A 16,485-nucleotide genomic window follows, 5' to 3' on the forward strand; every position below is an offset into this window, starting at 1 on the left:
GATGAGCTTTATACCTGAGACCACTGATTGATTTCTAAAAAATTTGGGAAGGAGTTTTGATAGGAAACTGGTAAGTGTAACAGTGAAGTACTGTATATGAAGGTTTATATGGAAGGGGGAAGTGGGGACAGTAACAGGTAGTGACCCCAGGTTGATTTGGTAGGAGACATGCAACTTCGTCCAGAGGCTTCCAGAGAGTGCATGTTGAAGAATTGTCTATGTTGTGAATGTGAGATGCATGAAGTATGTGTGTTCTGTTGTGAGGGACTGCAATGCATAGAGGGCATAGTACATTGCTTGTGAATTGAATTGAGTGAATGGAGTATTTTTGTACAGTGATAGAGAGATGAAACTGAAGTGATGGAGAAGTATAATGTTGGTAGGCCACTGCGTACACAAAGTAAAAAAATTATCGCGCAGGAGGGGTACGATAATATCCGAAATGATTAATATAGCTTGTGTCATACTTGGAAAATTAATTGATTATCATCTGAATATGCATCCAGTAACAATATCAGCCATAAGTTGTCATATGGAACCTATCTATGATGTACTTATGTACGCATGTTTGACAACAAGGGGGAAAAATCATCAAACATTTCCAGAGTCCATCGTCCTTGGCGTCAAATTGTTTCGGGCCAAATGTGCACCAATACTTTTTTATACCTTGTGTACGTTGACCTCTCAAACTTTGTGTGAAGATAATGTAACATGAAACACCTAATACAAGGCAGTTAGAGAGATGTATAAACTCTTGACTAATATAAGAGTAGCTTTTCATTATATGGATGAGGAGATGATGAAATAATTGATAGTGGCCATGATTCGCCCCAGGTTAGAATATGCAGCAGTAGTGTGGTCTCCACACAAAAAGAAAGATATAAACAAAATTGAGAGAATACAAAGAACAGCAACCAAGATGGTCCCCAGTCTGGCAGATCTGTCGTATAGGGAGAGATTGGAAAAGCTGGATTTGCCTTCCCTAGAAGAAGGGAGGAAGAGAGGAGACATGATTGCAGTGTTCAGGACCATGGTGGGAGTAGATAAAATTGACAAAGAAGATCTGTTTTTATGGGATAAGAGAGTAACAAGAGGACACGGAATGAAACTGAAGAAACCAAGTTGCCTGAAGGATATCAAGAAATATAGTTTTCCTTATAGATGTATATACCTGTGGAATAGCCTGGACAAAGAGATCGTCCAGTCTAAAAACTTGAAACAAGTTTAAAGCTAAATTCGACTTACCGAGAAATGGAGACGGGACCCCACGAGCATAGCTCATTTCCTGTATATCACAATTAGGTAAATACATGGCTACCTGCCTGAGTATGCTAATTAACCTCTTCAACCCAGTTATGTATTATTTCTTCCATGCTATCCCGTAATAGTGTTACTTAGCTTGAGAGAGACGAACTGGAGGCATTAGATAGCCCTCTTGACCCCCCTTTCATTGTGAGTGGCTCTTCTAATTTGAATAAAAGGTAGTAGCAGGAATAAACAAAAAAGATTGTCACCTGGATTCAAGGGGTGAAACTAATAAATTGTTGAGTGAAACTGAAAATGGTTGTCACCTGGATTCATGGGGTGAAACTTATAAATTGTTGAGTGAAACTGAAATTGTGTATGGTAATGTGTTGTCATTTTCATCCAGACCTAGTTTTCTGTGTACATGAGGTGAGGAGATCACGAGTAAGCTCTCAAATCTCTTTGGGTAAATCAATCAGACAAGAAAGGAAAACCCAGGTATAGTACAGTGTCCTGAGTGCCCTACCCCCATTCCCACTCCACTGTGTTTGCAACACGAATAGTAGGTGCAAGTGTCATCACATCCCTGTAGAAGAATTGTGTTCACATTTGGAAATACTATTACGTGGGATATACAACAGTCTTGGTTGACTGAAGGGTTCAGGTTGTGCTGCAGCTGTTGTAGCTCTCCAATAAACATCTTGCTAGATATGGGTATAATTCCTCCATTTGGACAATTTACACAGGATTTTGGTGTGAAGACTCTCCCATGGAAATGGTGAGGGCTTCCAGCCTCACTCTCTCTCTGTTAGTAGTGTTTAACAGTAGACATAATTAAAAATCATTGTGATGATACAGTAATATGTTGTAAGTATCTGAATACAGATTGTTTATTCTGAATTGCTGTATGTAAATTGTTAAAATATACCAACAGTAAAATCAAAGACCCAGTTGAGAGTGAAGAGTACAATCTTTACTATGCCAGATACACCGGTTGAGGCGAGTGATCGTCCTGACAGCGTGAGGTGAGATGTCTGTAAACACATACATCAGTATAACCCAGGCCCAGTCCTTCATAGATCACTTTTTTGTTGTTTTTTTTTTTTTTTTTTTTTTTTTAGTATTGTCCAGTTTTACAATGTAGGACATACCCTGCATCAACATCTGGAATTTTACCTGTATTGGACAATGGAAGTGCATTGGCGAGTTTAAGTCCACAGTGAATGGGTTAAGAGAGTAGATTTTGTGTGTGTGTTTTATCGTCAGTCATTTTATGGCGGTACTACATTTGTTACTCATATTTCTAAAATTGTTAAGTTATAAATTTTTATCATCATTATCATCCGATTCCAACTTCCCCATCATCTTTATCACCGTCCAAATTGGGATTGGCTGAGGCTTTCTGTGGGCTGGAAGCTTAATCAGGCACCAACATAAGCAGAACCTGTAATATTGCAGGGATCTCTTCATGAATATCACAACTTTTTCCATATACAGTAATAGGTACTATAAACCAGTAGTGACTGCTAAAGCTGCCAGCTGGTTACTGTTGACTTATTGGCAGAAAAGTAAATAAATAAGATAAAATAAAGTAGTTTATAATGACAGCCTACTTTTGCCACAATAACATTTGGAAACCTCTGGAATAAAATGAGAACTTGCTGTTTGCCACAACAGTATTTGGAAATTCATGGAATTAAAAATCTAAGTTGTACAGCAAGACTTCTACATTAATAGTTTGAGGGTGTCAGCTTGGGCTCGAACTTCGTGTACTTGCAAGTCCTGAGCCTTAGAGTGATTATCGTGTGGCTGATTACCAAATCTGCAGCCTGGTATCACATACTGGTATGATAGGACAGGAAGACCTTGTTAAATGTTGGGGATGTGTTCCAGAATATCACAGTTGTCTTCCATGCAAATTATGGGAAAAATCAGCAAACCATGTTAGCAATAGGGGGCAGTGGAACTTTAATAGGCAGATTTTCTGTAATTTACTGTACCCCAAGTACCAAAAGAAAAAACGAGGACTCATTATGAGGGTATACATATTCTCAAGGAAAGTTCCATGTTATGCGCTTAAGCCCAACAGTTCCTGTACATGGAAGACATGTACTAGTGAAGCAGTGTGTGTGAGGGTTGAAGTTTTGGTGGGAGGTGAGTCTGGGGGAGCCAATAGCTCCTGCCCTTCCCCCTCCCATCCCACCCCCTCTCACACTGTTATCAAATAGACAACAGTTTGGCCACAGCTTCACTACCACTAATCTCAGATTAGTAGGTCAGTGCGGTGGGCGAGTGTATAACATAGAACTTCCCGTGAATGTGTACCTCTTTGAGTTAATGATAGCCAGCCAGCTTCAACCTCATGTCAGTTACCTCAACCCACTCCATAGTACAGTCATTAGAAAGATTGGGATAGGTTGATGATGATGATATTTAAATTGCTACCCATTTTATCTAAATTACAGCCTGCTCCCTAGAAAGAGCTTTATTATACCATTAAAGTTCAGTGTCCCTGTAAACCACACTCTCTACCATTTTCCCTTTTTGTCATCCTCAAATTTGCCCAATAAATTTTGGACCATTACACATAGTGGAGTGTCCAGTTTTTAGGTGGGTAATCAAAATGATAGTTGATTTTTAATCCTTTCAAGTTTTATTTAGTCTTCATTGGGGGCGATCCCTTGTAATGAAATGGTTAGAAACAGTGTACATTAACCCCTTCAGTCTTATGTTTTATTGGGTTGCTGTCTGAAGATTTTATCCATTATAGAGGAGAACTCATATAGTGAAGAGGTTACATGAAATGGGAGTCACTGCATATGCACTTAATCCTCGTAAATTGCGTGTTTATAAATCACGGATTCGTAAATCACGGCTAAGTGGCTGTCAGACTGCCGGCACCCTTAAATTGCTATTAAGTCACGAAAATCGCAGACCTAGGCACCGCAGTGCGCCTTTTCCGAGGAGAATCATAAACCGCAGCATTCTAATTGAAAATCGCGATCCAACAACCAATCACTGAGCGTCCCTGGTGGCATATGTGCATACTAATGCCACCATGTTGTTGTTGTTCTTGTCCCGCCAGTCCGCACACTACAGATCGTCGCCGTGGAGTACGAGAGCTAACTGCCTTTTTTGTGCAACTTCCTCCCGCCTCCTACCTGCCATGGCCCCTCCCGACCCCCCAATGAAAAGCTCTAAGCAGTATGGCGTCAAGAAGCTGCTGCAATTGTTGTACAGTCAACGTTTGGAGCTCATTCGTCTTGTTGAGAGGGGAGAGAAGTTTTCAAAGCTGGCAAAAGAGTTTGGGAAGAACAAGTGCTGAGAGGTTCTAAGTTCTTCCCAACACCATCCCACTCCATTCACTTAAGCAATTTCGTCATAAGATTAAGGTGAGATCCCTTAACATTGCTTATTTCTATTAAATACATGCACTGAATATTCCTAAATCGTATGTTTGTGTTTGATGATGCCTAGATAGGTGTAGGTAGGGTGCTGTGGGGGGTTGTTGGCCAAAGTCCAGACCCAAATTCATTTTTCACATAAGAGTTATTATTTATAAACCACGGAATTTGTAAATCACGGCAGTGGTCCAGACCCAAATTGCCACGATTTATGAGGATTGAGTGTACTAATTTGCACATACTATAATAAGCACTGGCAGTTATGTATTATGAACAATTACAACTGTTTGTCTCATTCCCCCTGGCCTTAGTACTTTCTTTGTTGTCACCTTCCTCATTGCAGTATAGGGTGATGTTCTGTGGGTTTCAGAGGCTGTCTTGCACCTCTCTCAACCTGTTTATTCCTGTATATATTGGTTAATATTACATCCGAGAAGTGGTTAGGGTTTATTGCTCACATAAGTCACTCAGGGGTGATCAAGTGGCCACTCACCCTGATGTCTGAACTAAGTAGGTACACCCAACACTCCTGATGGGGCAGTGTAAGACAGGATGATAGATAGGTGTATATGCAAGAGGATGTTGGCATAATATGCAAAATACTGTAAATCAAGATGCAAGAGGTGCTTGGGAATCTCGTTAGCCCACTGGAATATGTCTCATGGTTGTCAGATGTTTGTGGGGCTAGGATGTGTCATGTAAGATTAAAGTTGTTTTAGTAATTCCTTTAACCCATTGAGCTGAGACATATCTGTTCATTTTATTCTTGCCATCTTCTGACATTTTTGTTCACCTTAGGTTAGATATTTTTTTGACACAAAGGGGTTAGATGTAGCCTAAATCCACCATTCAGGACAAAAAATGTTTCCCAGGCTGAATAAAATTGTCTGATGGAAGTAAGAATGAATTAAAAATGATATCTCCTGGATACACTGATTAAAATCTTTAAAGTTACCAGATGCCTAATCCAAGAGTTTGTCCCGAGTAGCCATGACAAGTGTGCCAGTATGCCTGTTCACCTACCTACTCCTCTGATCATTCGAAGCTGCTATCCTTCATATGATTCTCTGCTTCATCTTTCCTTTATTGTTCTCTCATTCTCCCAGTAACTTTGATGATGTACATCTTGTTAATACAGTAAACTCTCAATTATTCATTGTAATTCAGCCAAGCCCTGTTCCAGGTAAAGCAAAATGCCAGATATTGCATATCTAGCACAACATTTGGCTTTTAGCTGGGTACTGTGATTTTGGCTGTCCTTACCCTCTATCGTAAAATCTTTACCATGAGTAAAACATGAAAACTAAGCATATAAATGCAATATAGTAATGATACAGTACAGTAATACAGTACTGTACATAGTTTACTAATGTATGTGCTCACCAGGTGTTGGCATCGATGGGGAGAAACAACAGTAGGGGGTTCGCACTCATAAACAGTACAATACAGTACAGCACGGATAGTTTAACAATCACAGTAGAGCACTGGGACATGAGCACTGACAGGCCGTTAGCTTTGCAATACAATACAGTATAATAACTTGAACATAGGATGCCACAGAGTTAGTCAACGCACCAGGGTTTTGCAACTGCATGGTCAGAAGAGTGGGAGTGCACAGGCACGTCTTGACTCTACGACATCTCCACACAAGAATGAGAGCGCAGTGGTATTCTTGGCACACCAGATATGCCACACCCACAATGGATTCTGAGTGGCTGGCCTGCTTCAGGTGTTTTCAATGGCTCCTGAATTTCGGGATATCCCCTGACACCAGTTGGCTACCGCGTACAAGCCGGTTGAGACCCCTCAATGCCGGCTATTGCACTGGACTGCCGGTTATGTCTCGTTTCAATGCCAGATGTTGCATAAAAATTGCCAGATATTGCTTTAATAGAGCCAAGATAGCCGTGCCGGATATTGCATTGGGTCGGATATTGTGACGACTGATAAGTGAGAGTTTACTGTACTCCCTTCAGTATGTCTTTTTTAATGCCTTCCTGACACCCCCAAATGAATTATTAGTGAAGGTAGGACTGAAGGGGTTAGAAACTACAATATTAACCTTTCCACTTTGACCTTTCCTATAGCCCTGTGAACTAAAGGTATTAGAAACTATTAACCTCTTCTGTATGAGTGATCGTTCCCATATACAGCATCTATTATGTACATTTTGTAAGAGGAGAGTTTCATGCTTGCATGGGTTAGGAATTTCATCTATTAATGTTACTACTTTCCCAGCTGCAGTCTCATGCAGTATTTTAGTAAATAATCGTGTTTGTCCCTTGTGAGGATAATCTGTAAAAATGTTTTAGAGAACCAAGATTAAAATTATATAAATATGGTATTGAAGGGGTTAACCTTTCATTCTCTGTGGAAGCTGTCCATAAGTTCATTTTGCTTCTAAATACTAGACTCATTTCAGTTCTACATTTATTTAACTTTTATTCCTATTTGTTTTCTAATCACACTCAGAAGCAGTAATTGCAACCCCCTTGCCTGTGTCCTTGCTGTCCCAAACCAGTGATCATGAACTTCACTCTGCGGTGAACCAATACTAAGAGAGTAAATTGAGAGTGAGGTGATGAGGGAGATACCCAAAGGTAACACACATAACTAGCATGTGGCTCTGGTTAGTGAGGGAAAAGGGGGGGATGGCAGTTATTGCTTCCGAGTGTACACTTTGGCTATATACAGAGTCTGCTGGCCTTGCATTTTATGCGTATTCTGTTTGTACATATTGCAGTCATACGCTCCCAGTTTTTTATTTTCATGTTTTCTGCTGCACTCCGTACGTCTGTACAGTGCTCTGTCAGTCTTTCATACTCCATGCATTCCTAGTAACCAGTAAGCTATTTCTTCCATTCCAGCAGGTCCCCTTGCATCAATCCAAGTTCCTGATACAGCCAACTTCAACATGAATGAGTTGGTGGACCAGTTCAGGGCCATTGCCACTCGAGCTGGTTTTGGTAACACCTACATCGACACTGCAGTCAAGAATATCTATAGCACGGAGAAGGAGAGCCTTGGGGACATTGGAGGGGACATCAATGAGTATCTCAAAACCCTCCATACTGACTTCCCTGAGGGCCATACCAAAGACCAGTATGCCTCACATGACAAGTGAAGTGGCAAGTATGAGGGTAGTGAGTGGATTGAACCTGTGGGTTTAGTGTGAGTCGAGCTGAACTGTGTGGTAGTTGGGAAGTGATAGTGAGTCAGTAGCATGAGTCCCCTTGTTAAGTGTGTCTCCTTGTTATGTGGGTCTCCTTGGTAAGTCCCTTTATTGAGCTTCATTGGTAAGTGAGTCTCCTTTTTAAATGAGCCTCAGTAATAAGTGAGTCTTCTTGTTAAGTGAGCCTTCATAGCAAGTGAGTCATGGAGATCAGAGAGCTCCCTAGTGTTAGCCCCCAAGAATTAGTCTTCTCGAGAAGTTAGGATTGCAAATGTTTGATCCCTTGACTGATTGAGGAATCCCCGATAAACTGATTAACCATTAATAAAGTATCACAGGTAAGTAAATTATTATGATAAGGCTGTCTCCATAAGACTAGCATTCAAATCCCCACAGTAGAAAATTGATTCCATATCCAGTGGACACCCAACAGCTGGCACTACCTTAAGGTGGCAACACCGACTTATGCAATGTTTTGTAATATTTGACTGTCCTTACATTTAATGGCCATTTGTTGTGTGTGTTTTATTATTATTATTATTTTTATTACATTATTATTATTATTATTATTACAGTATTATTGTTATTATTATTATTATTATTATTATTAAATAGAAAACATGGCAGAGTACCAGATACTTGTGTATTTAGCCTTTACCAGAAGTCATAAGTACAGGTAATTATTACTTTTCTCATTAAGCTGCACAACTTTGAAAGTGATCTCCATTACCTTAACCTAATTTTCCATGTTCTCATGAGGTAAGGGGATCAAGATAAAGTTCCTTGATTTCTTCAGAGACAAATCAGAAGAGTAAAGAAGCCTTAGATACAGTCATCCTTGTACTGTAGGAGATATGGTGGTATTTGCACCACAAGCACTAGGCTGCCATATCCATGGACTGATATAAGGAGGCTTAGTTCCAGTCATCATCTCTTGCTCCATTTTAAGTAACTGTGTGGGTCATAGTCTTGTCAGCTTAGCAAGCTGTATAACACCTCTTTATCATCTTATAATTTCAACAGGTAGTGCATTAACACTCACTTTTATGGGATTTATACAAAGTATGTTAGTACTGGGAAAATATAAATAACATAGAAGAGATATTTGAGGCAAAATGTGGAAGATAAATCTCTAAGGATGAGAGCCTCCTAAGTTGACAAGAATATGTGCCTTTTTGACATGCAAAAATATATAGGTTAATTTCTTTCATCCTTATCTCATGGATAAAAGTTAAAACATAAGTTTTTTTTAGTGTACAGAATGAAAATTTTTGATATAATTTGTGTTGTGTATGTCTCTTCTAATTATCATGAATACTGTAACAGGTGGCTGCCACATTATAGCCACCGTTTGGGTGTCAACTGTTGTAAGCAAGTCCTTATCATAGACCAAACCTCATTGATCAAATTTTTTCTCATAACTGATTCCTGTCTTGGGAATTCCTATCATAAGTAACCCCCAATAACTGCTTTAGTCTGGTGACTTTTTTTTTATTTTTTTTCCATTTTAATCAGGTTATTGCCAAACAATTTTTTTCACCTTTGGAAGGAACTGTGAATGTGAAGGGGTTATTTAAGGCTATATTGAACCCTTCATGTTTAAAAAGTGCCCTGAAGTTAATAAGATTGTCTGGAGGTAGCATGATTATGATAAAAAAATACGTCTTCATAGTAAAGGAATGAAAAGTCAGTCACCCCAAAGTACTCATGCACAAAAGCACGGGATGCTCGTGTGTTTTGTTTATGCTCAGTGTGTGGGTGAGCAGGAGTGAGGAAGGTGAATGTTCCTTCTTGACCTTTACTATCTTTCAGTCTTGTGATTTAGGAGAGAAAAGAGAAATTTGGGGAAGAACTTAGTCTGAAATATGTGCCTCTAAATTTAATATTTGTATTAATTTTTTAGCTATCCAGATCAGCTGTTTAGGGTGAGTTTCTAGATTACAGTATATCTGCATATTCAGTTCGTAGATATTTTATGTTAAACAGTTGTGTATGGGAAACAGTTTGTTTCTGGTATTAAATTACTGGCCATTGAAACAGGAGAAAAAGTTCAGTGAATGTTAAGACTTTCCACTTTAAGGTGAGATTTGATCAAAATATTGACCCTTTTAGCACCAGGTGTTTCTTATAAATGAAATAATTTAGAGTTGGCTGGGATGAAATAAAAAACATTGTTGTACAGAGGCAGTTATTAAAGATACTTTCTAACATCTCTGCAACAAGAGGCCTCCCCTAAACTGAACAAAATTGTATGTAGTCAGTGTGAGTAATCAAAGAAGACATTTTCATACTGAAAGGTTCAGAGAGTCAGCGAGAACATGAAACAACTATCTTTGGATAGCATAAGGATGTGGACACACTGGCTTAAAACATGTGATTGACAGGAGGAAATGAGGCACTGGGTTCCATAGGAGGTTCAGACTTTTACTGTAGTAGGACTAGTCCTGTACTCTATTTTGTCTTGTTAATCACATGTTTCTAGCAAGTGTGCTTGTACCTTAAGATGGGCAAACTGGGATAGCATTTAGTTCTTGTCATGTACTATTATTGGAAATGGCAAGACCTTGTTATAAATTTTGTTGTAGGTTTTCATTTCTATGTCAAATTACAAAAATACTGCCTCTTTCATTTATGTACCTATCAACCTGATCTGCCAGTTCCACAAAATTTACAGGACTGGTTGTGTAGAAGATGATATTTTAGAATGCATCTCTGACATACAGTGAGGAGCACCTATATTAAAATGTCGTGAATATGCTTCTCTTGGATAAATATAAGAAGAGTATGTGTATTGCACTTTCATCTGCCATATTTACAAGATTATACAAAACTTAACAATGGCCCAGTTTCCCCATCTTGCTGTATTAAGTTGCTGTTAAGTAGTAATGAAACAGACAAATATCTTGTGTGTGTAATGCCTTTCCTCTGTGAAGTGAGATTTAACTCAGATGAATCTCCTCCTGTCTTGTAATACTAACCACTCAATAACTCAGATCTGGGAGTCAGTGTATTTATCTGTATCGTAGGCTGGTAACGTAACTTATTATTGTTATAATATCTGTATTTATCTCTTCAACAACCAGCTAGTTATACATCCTCAGTGTAGGAGTTTTTTCATGAATGAATTTAGTGGAAAGAGAGTGTAATTTTCTAAACCAAAACTTCCATATCCATATACAGTATACATATATATATATTTGCATATAAATATATATAAATCATAAACTCAGTTTTCTGCCTACACAGACACACTACCAAGCCTGTGATCTCATTAAATTCATTTAAATTTGAGTGTTAGTTAATCCCCCTCAGTGCACAGTGACTTCTGTTTAATTTTATTCTTGCTACCAGTCCTGACAGGTATTTTAATTCAACCTAGGGAAGACCTTTTATTATAAAGGGGTTAATGTAAGTTGCTACAGACCCCTTCAATGCTGTAGGTCTCTCCTAACCCTTTGAATCTGGTTGATGTCTTTTGATGTTTCTTGTTGCTTCCAGTTGATTTTATTCAACGAGGAAAAGGACTCTCTTATTGAAGGAGTTTATTCATGCTGTATCCAACTCCTTCAGATTGAGAAGTTTATCCTGAGCTGAATAAAACTGTCAAAAGATGAGGGGGGGGGGGAATGAAAGACATCCCTGAGTTGGGTGGGTTGAGTAAATAACAGTAAAACCTCAATACAACGGACTTTAATAGACCGGAATTCACATTTATCGGAATTGGAGAGTTTTTTTCATTCATTCATTGCCAGACGCCATGTATCCCAAACGGAGTGGCCAACGGCTTAGAGTTAATTGTTTTACAGGGAGGGGCACTAATCCTCCACCAACCCCACTTGACACGTAGGGATGCCAACAGCATCTGGTGTTCCCAGGCGGTCACCCATCCAAGTACTAACCAGACCCAACGTTGCTTACTGGACTAAATTCACATAAATCTGAAAAAGTCCAATAGCCAGAAGCAGTCCGGACTGTCAGACCACTTCAGCTATTTTCACCACAATAAGGTAAAAGACATATTTATCAGTGAACAGTACAGTATTATATATTATACTATTTTATCATAGTGAATTTATAATACAGTACAGTACTGCAATGGTAGTGAAAAAAAATTAAAAAACGTTCGTGCGATCCACATTATTTTGTGTAATATATTGGAAAAAGACTGGGTTGGCAGGGGGGAAGTCCGGATGTCGCTTTTTTCAGAATGGCTTGGGCACCAATTAGTCCATTATAGTGAGGTTTTACTGTATAGTGATAGCAAGAATTAAAAAAAAAAAAATGTCAACATTTTCAGTTCCAGGGCTGTGTTTGTGTTACTGGTGTTAGTATGGTACATGTACTTGACTGTTTTTCCATTGGTGCACTTTTATTTATTATTTTGACAGCTGCTAAACCCATAATGGTGATTTAGTTTCGGATCATTCCAAAATACCGCATTTCTTAAGTTTGTACCATGATATCCTATTTATAAAGATTGAACCCAAGTCCTGATTCCCAGGGCTTTCTTAGCTGCATTTTAGCAGGTTTTATCCACGTTCAGATTTTCCTGAACATCTTCCTAATTGGGCAACCCTTCATATCCGGTAGTAATGGACTCATAGTTTTTATTGTTTTAGGGAGAAGTGTACTAGGTTTGACTTGATAATATGAATGCTTAACCAAAAAGTTATTAGGAATTCTTCAGTCTCTGCCTTCATAAACATTTTTCACTAAGCACTTCATGTACATAATCTCTTTTATTTAAGGGTATACTAACATGTCGGTCTCTCTGTCCAGAGATTAATTGTAAAAGAGCTAATTAGCAAATAAATACTAAACAAGTGTCCCAGTTTTTTAGTAGTAAACTAATATTCTTTACCTCCTTCAGTCTGACAGATGCAGGGATACATGATTATTTCTCTATATAGTTTGTATTTCTCTTGACATAACTGGGCCATTTCCTCAGATTGAATATAAAGCTAATGGTAGTTGGGGGCTCTTACCATCCACTCACTCGATGTAGTGCTGCTCTCAGGTGTCTGCCCTTTCCTCTCCTCCATCCTTCTTTCCTTCCATCCTCTTCTGTATTTCCTTCATTCTTTCCTCCTCCTCCTGCCAACAGGTGACTTTACACTCGCTCCTCTTCTTTCTTTCCTTTATTCTTTCCTCTTCCTTCTGCCTGTGGGTGACTCTACATTGAGGAGTAAGCCAAATGGTTTCCTGTACACCAGGAAACCATTTACTATGCTGGGTGGTAACCATGTAACCAAATTTTGGCGCGTGGTGGTTTACTGGGTAATTACGGAGCTCCAATTGGATTGAGCCTGTGTAAGTTTATATCCAAGGGGTGGTTGGAGTTTATTGTTTATGTAATGCTATTCAGGGGTGAGTGAGGCTGGTCACTCTTATCTTAACCCTTAAAGTACTAATAGGATCGATTGATACTTTTCCAGAATTTTGCATGATGCCTAATTGGATCAATAGAGGAGCCTTTGTAAAAAACCGCAGATACTAGGCTTCGGCCCGATTGTGACGTATATTGATGCAAACCAATGAGAACTAAGTCCTGAGGAGGGAGGTGGGGAGGATCCGGTTCCCTACCTATGGTGAGGGGGGTAATTCCCCCACTGCCCTCTCGCCACCTACCTCTACCCCAAACCTTTTGTTTCTTCTCCCCCTTCCTCGCTTGTGACTGGACTCACAGCTCCTCCTACCAACTCAATAAAGCTGATTTTTCCATGCCACACTCCCCTCACCATCCTTCCTCATTCTTCCCCCTCCACCCCTTCATACTCCTTCCACCTCCAGATACTTTCTTGCTGTGGCTACGTGGCAAACATTTGACATATGAGAATGATATATACATTTTCTGTTGTGTAAAATCAAAATCTTTCATTCTATAATACAAAAACTAATGCTGGTGTTTTTTTTTTTTTTCTCCCTATATGCAAGGGTTGCCATTGTCAATTTTTGACGATCTTTGACACGCTATAGCTAAGTAACCAGTTGGTCTAGAATTTTTTTTTTTTTTTTATGCAAGGAGGAAGGAACCAAAGACTGAGCTCTGGTCTGCAGCATAAGGTGTGTTAATTCAGGCTCTAAACCTTGGGCATAACACATTTAACTTCTGTAAGATATGAAAAATCGGCTCCTAATACAGTACTGTACAGTAGGCACGCACAGGACACGAGCTCACAGTATGCGAGGACCAATTTTGTATCAAATTTTAGTGTATTTTTTAATAGTACTTGAATTGAACTCGTAACAGGCAAGACAGCGGGGAAGAGTGGCCCAAATCCGGGGTTACCCTGAGCACACAATATTGCCACCCCAAGATGCACCAACGGTTGCCTCCTTGTGATGTCGATGATGCACACTCGTGACTTGATGCCCAGTGCATCAAGAGGATGATACGATATCTGAGGTGTCAGAAATAGACTTCGAAGGGTTTATGAACGAAGTGAGTGCATTAGCTAGTGAAAGTGTCGAAAGTGCTGGTGACGAGAGTGATGAGGAAGGTGGTGCAGGAGGTGCACGCTAGGTGCCTCACCCTGCCTCGGATCCCCTTTTTACGTGCATCGAGCCTGTTGTCCTCTTGGGTTAAGGTAAGCAGCCATATTGTTGGTTTAGTTAAGCCATATCCTTGTTGATTTAGTAAAGCCATAATCTTGTCTTCTTAGTATAATAGGAAAAGTGTATGGTAGGATACTTATAGACAGAGTTAGAGAAAGAACAGAGAAATTAGTTGGAGAAGAACAGGGAGGCTTTAGGAAGGGAAGAGGTTGTGTAGATCAGATATTCATTCTTAGATCTTTAGTGGAAAAGTTTTTAGAGAAGGGAAAGAAGTTGTATGCGGCTTTCATGGATTTGGAGAAAGCATATGACAGGGTGGATAGACAAGGATTGTGGAAAGTGTTAAGAATATATGGAGTAGATGGGAAGTTGTTGAATGCTGTGAAGAGTATGTACGATGGTGCGAAGGCTGCAGTGCGTGTGGATGGTGAACTAAGTGAATTTTTCTCTTTGAAAGTTGGTTTGAAACAGGGATGTGTCATGTCTCCATGGTTGTTCAATCTGTACATGGATGGGGTAATAAAAGAGGTACAAGGTAGGGTAGTGGATGTTGGAGTGGCCCTGGTGAGAGAGGGTAGTGTTTGGAAACTCCCTGTACTGTTGTTTGCAGATGATACTGTGTTGTTGAGTGAAGACGAAGGGGAGCTGCAAGGCTTGGTGGATGAGTTTGGGAGAGTGTGTAAGAAACGGAATCTAAAGGTGAATGTAGGGAAGAGTAAAGTGATGGTCTTTGAGAGAGGTGAAGTTAGTGAATGTACAGCGAGGTTGGATGGTGAGGAATTGGAAAAATGTGAGTACGTTTAAGTACTTGGGTAGTGTGATGAGTAAGGATGGAGGTTTGGAGGGTGAAGTGCTTGAAAGGGTACAGCAGGGAAGAAAGGTTGCTGGTTCTTTGAAAGCAATGATAAGAAACAGGGAAGTGAGCATGGAAGTGAAAAAGTTACTACATGACAGTATTGTGATACCAACTCTAACGTACGGAAGTGAAGCTTGGACATTGTTGGAAGGACACAAGTCAAGAGTGAGAGCAGTGGAAATGAGTTATTTAAGAGGAGCCTGTGGAGTCACGTGGAGAGACAGGCTGACGAATGAGGATATAAAGGAGCGTTGTGGTGTGGATGTGGATGTGATAGGAAGCGTTATGAGGAACACACTGAGGTGGTTTGGCCATGTGGAGAGGATGGAGGGTGAAAGACTGACGAAGAGAGTGTATGTGAGTGAGGTGGAGGGGGGAAGAGGGAGGGGGGAGGCCGAGGATGAGATGGAGGGATGGGGTGGAGAGGTATATGAGAGAGGGGGGTGTGAGTTGGGAGCAGGGCAGTGAAATGACGGGGGACAGGGCGACTTGGAGGCGATTTGTTTGTGGCCACCCCAAACGGGATTGAGGCGTCTGGCAATAGATAGATGGATAGAAAGATAGATAATCTTGTTGGGTTACTTTATCTTGGGTAATACTGTATGTCTTACGTAGTTTCCCTATACAGTACAATACTTAGGTCTGAAAGGAGTTTCAAGGGTTACCAATGAAGGGGGGTGCTGCCCATATGTAATTTTTCCCATAAGTTTATGTATTCACAGTAGGGACCCTCTTCTGCCGCCCATAAACTCGCGTACTGTGCGTACCTACTGTACAGGTTTTCAGAGAAGTTCGGTTGATCGAATTGCGTATCCTAGGGGTTAAACGTCGGCACCAACTTTCCTATCCCCGGGCTCCTATGCTTCTCATGGGGCACCGTAGAACTGGATGATGGATGACTGCATGAAATCTGATGAGCCTTAGATTGAGGTAGGAATAAGTTACCATATCTCTGTTTCCTTTTGGCCATCAACTTAGCTATGAGAGGTTAGAGATTTTCATAATGTGAAAACAAGCGTGCCATAGATACATACATTTTTGCTTTCCTTCTCCTGTAGAATGCTGTACTGCTAACCCCTTTTGCCTGTATAGTGAATTCAGTTGGGATGATTATGATGAATCTGAGAGGCCTTTTGTATGCTAAATAAAAGTCTGGCAGTAGAAATAGTACTGGTACAACAGAGTGAATGAAGAGTTAGAGACTGAATAGGAGATTGAGTGAGGTGGTGGGGGAGAAGAAATTTAAGGTCAGA

The 16,485-nt window shown here is 40.0% G+C and overlaps 1 protein-coding gene across 1 annotated transcript in view; it reads left to right on the plus strand.

Annotated features, from left to right (window-relative positions):
• Positions 1-12,644, plus strand: part of msps (msps cytoskeleton-associated protein 5) — a 608,635-nt gene extending 595,991 nt beyond the window's left edge. Inside the window, exon 34 of the mRNA XM_080286226.1 lies at positions 7,517-12,644. Within this exon, the coding sequence (XP_080142352.1) occupies positions 7,517-7,773 (257 nt within the window). The 3' untranslated portion in view covers positions 7,774-12,644. The remainder of the gene's footprint in view (positions 1-7,516) is intronic.
• The last annotated feature ends 3,841 nt before the right edge of the window (positions 12,645-16,485 follow it).

The sequence above is a fragment of the Coenobita brevimanus genome, chromosome 110 (genome assembly GCF_032717465.1).
Source record: "Coenobita brevimanus isolate Jiangsu-jjx chromosome 110, ASM3271746v2, whole genome shotgun sequence".
Classification (NCBI taxonomy): domain Eukaryota; kingdom Metazoa; phylum Arthropoda; class Malacostraca; order Decapoda; family Coenobitidae; genus Coenobita; species Coenobita brevimanus.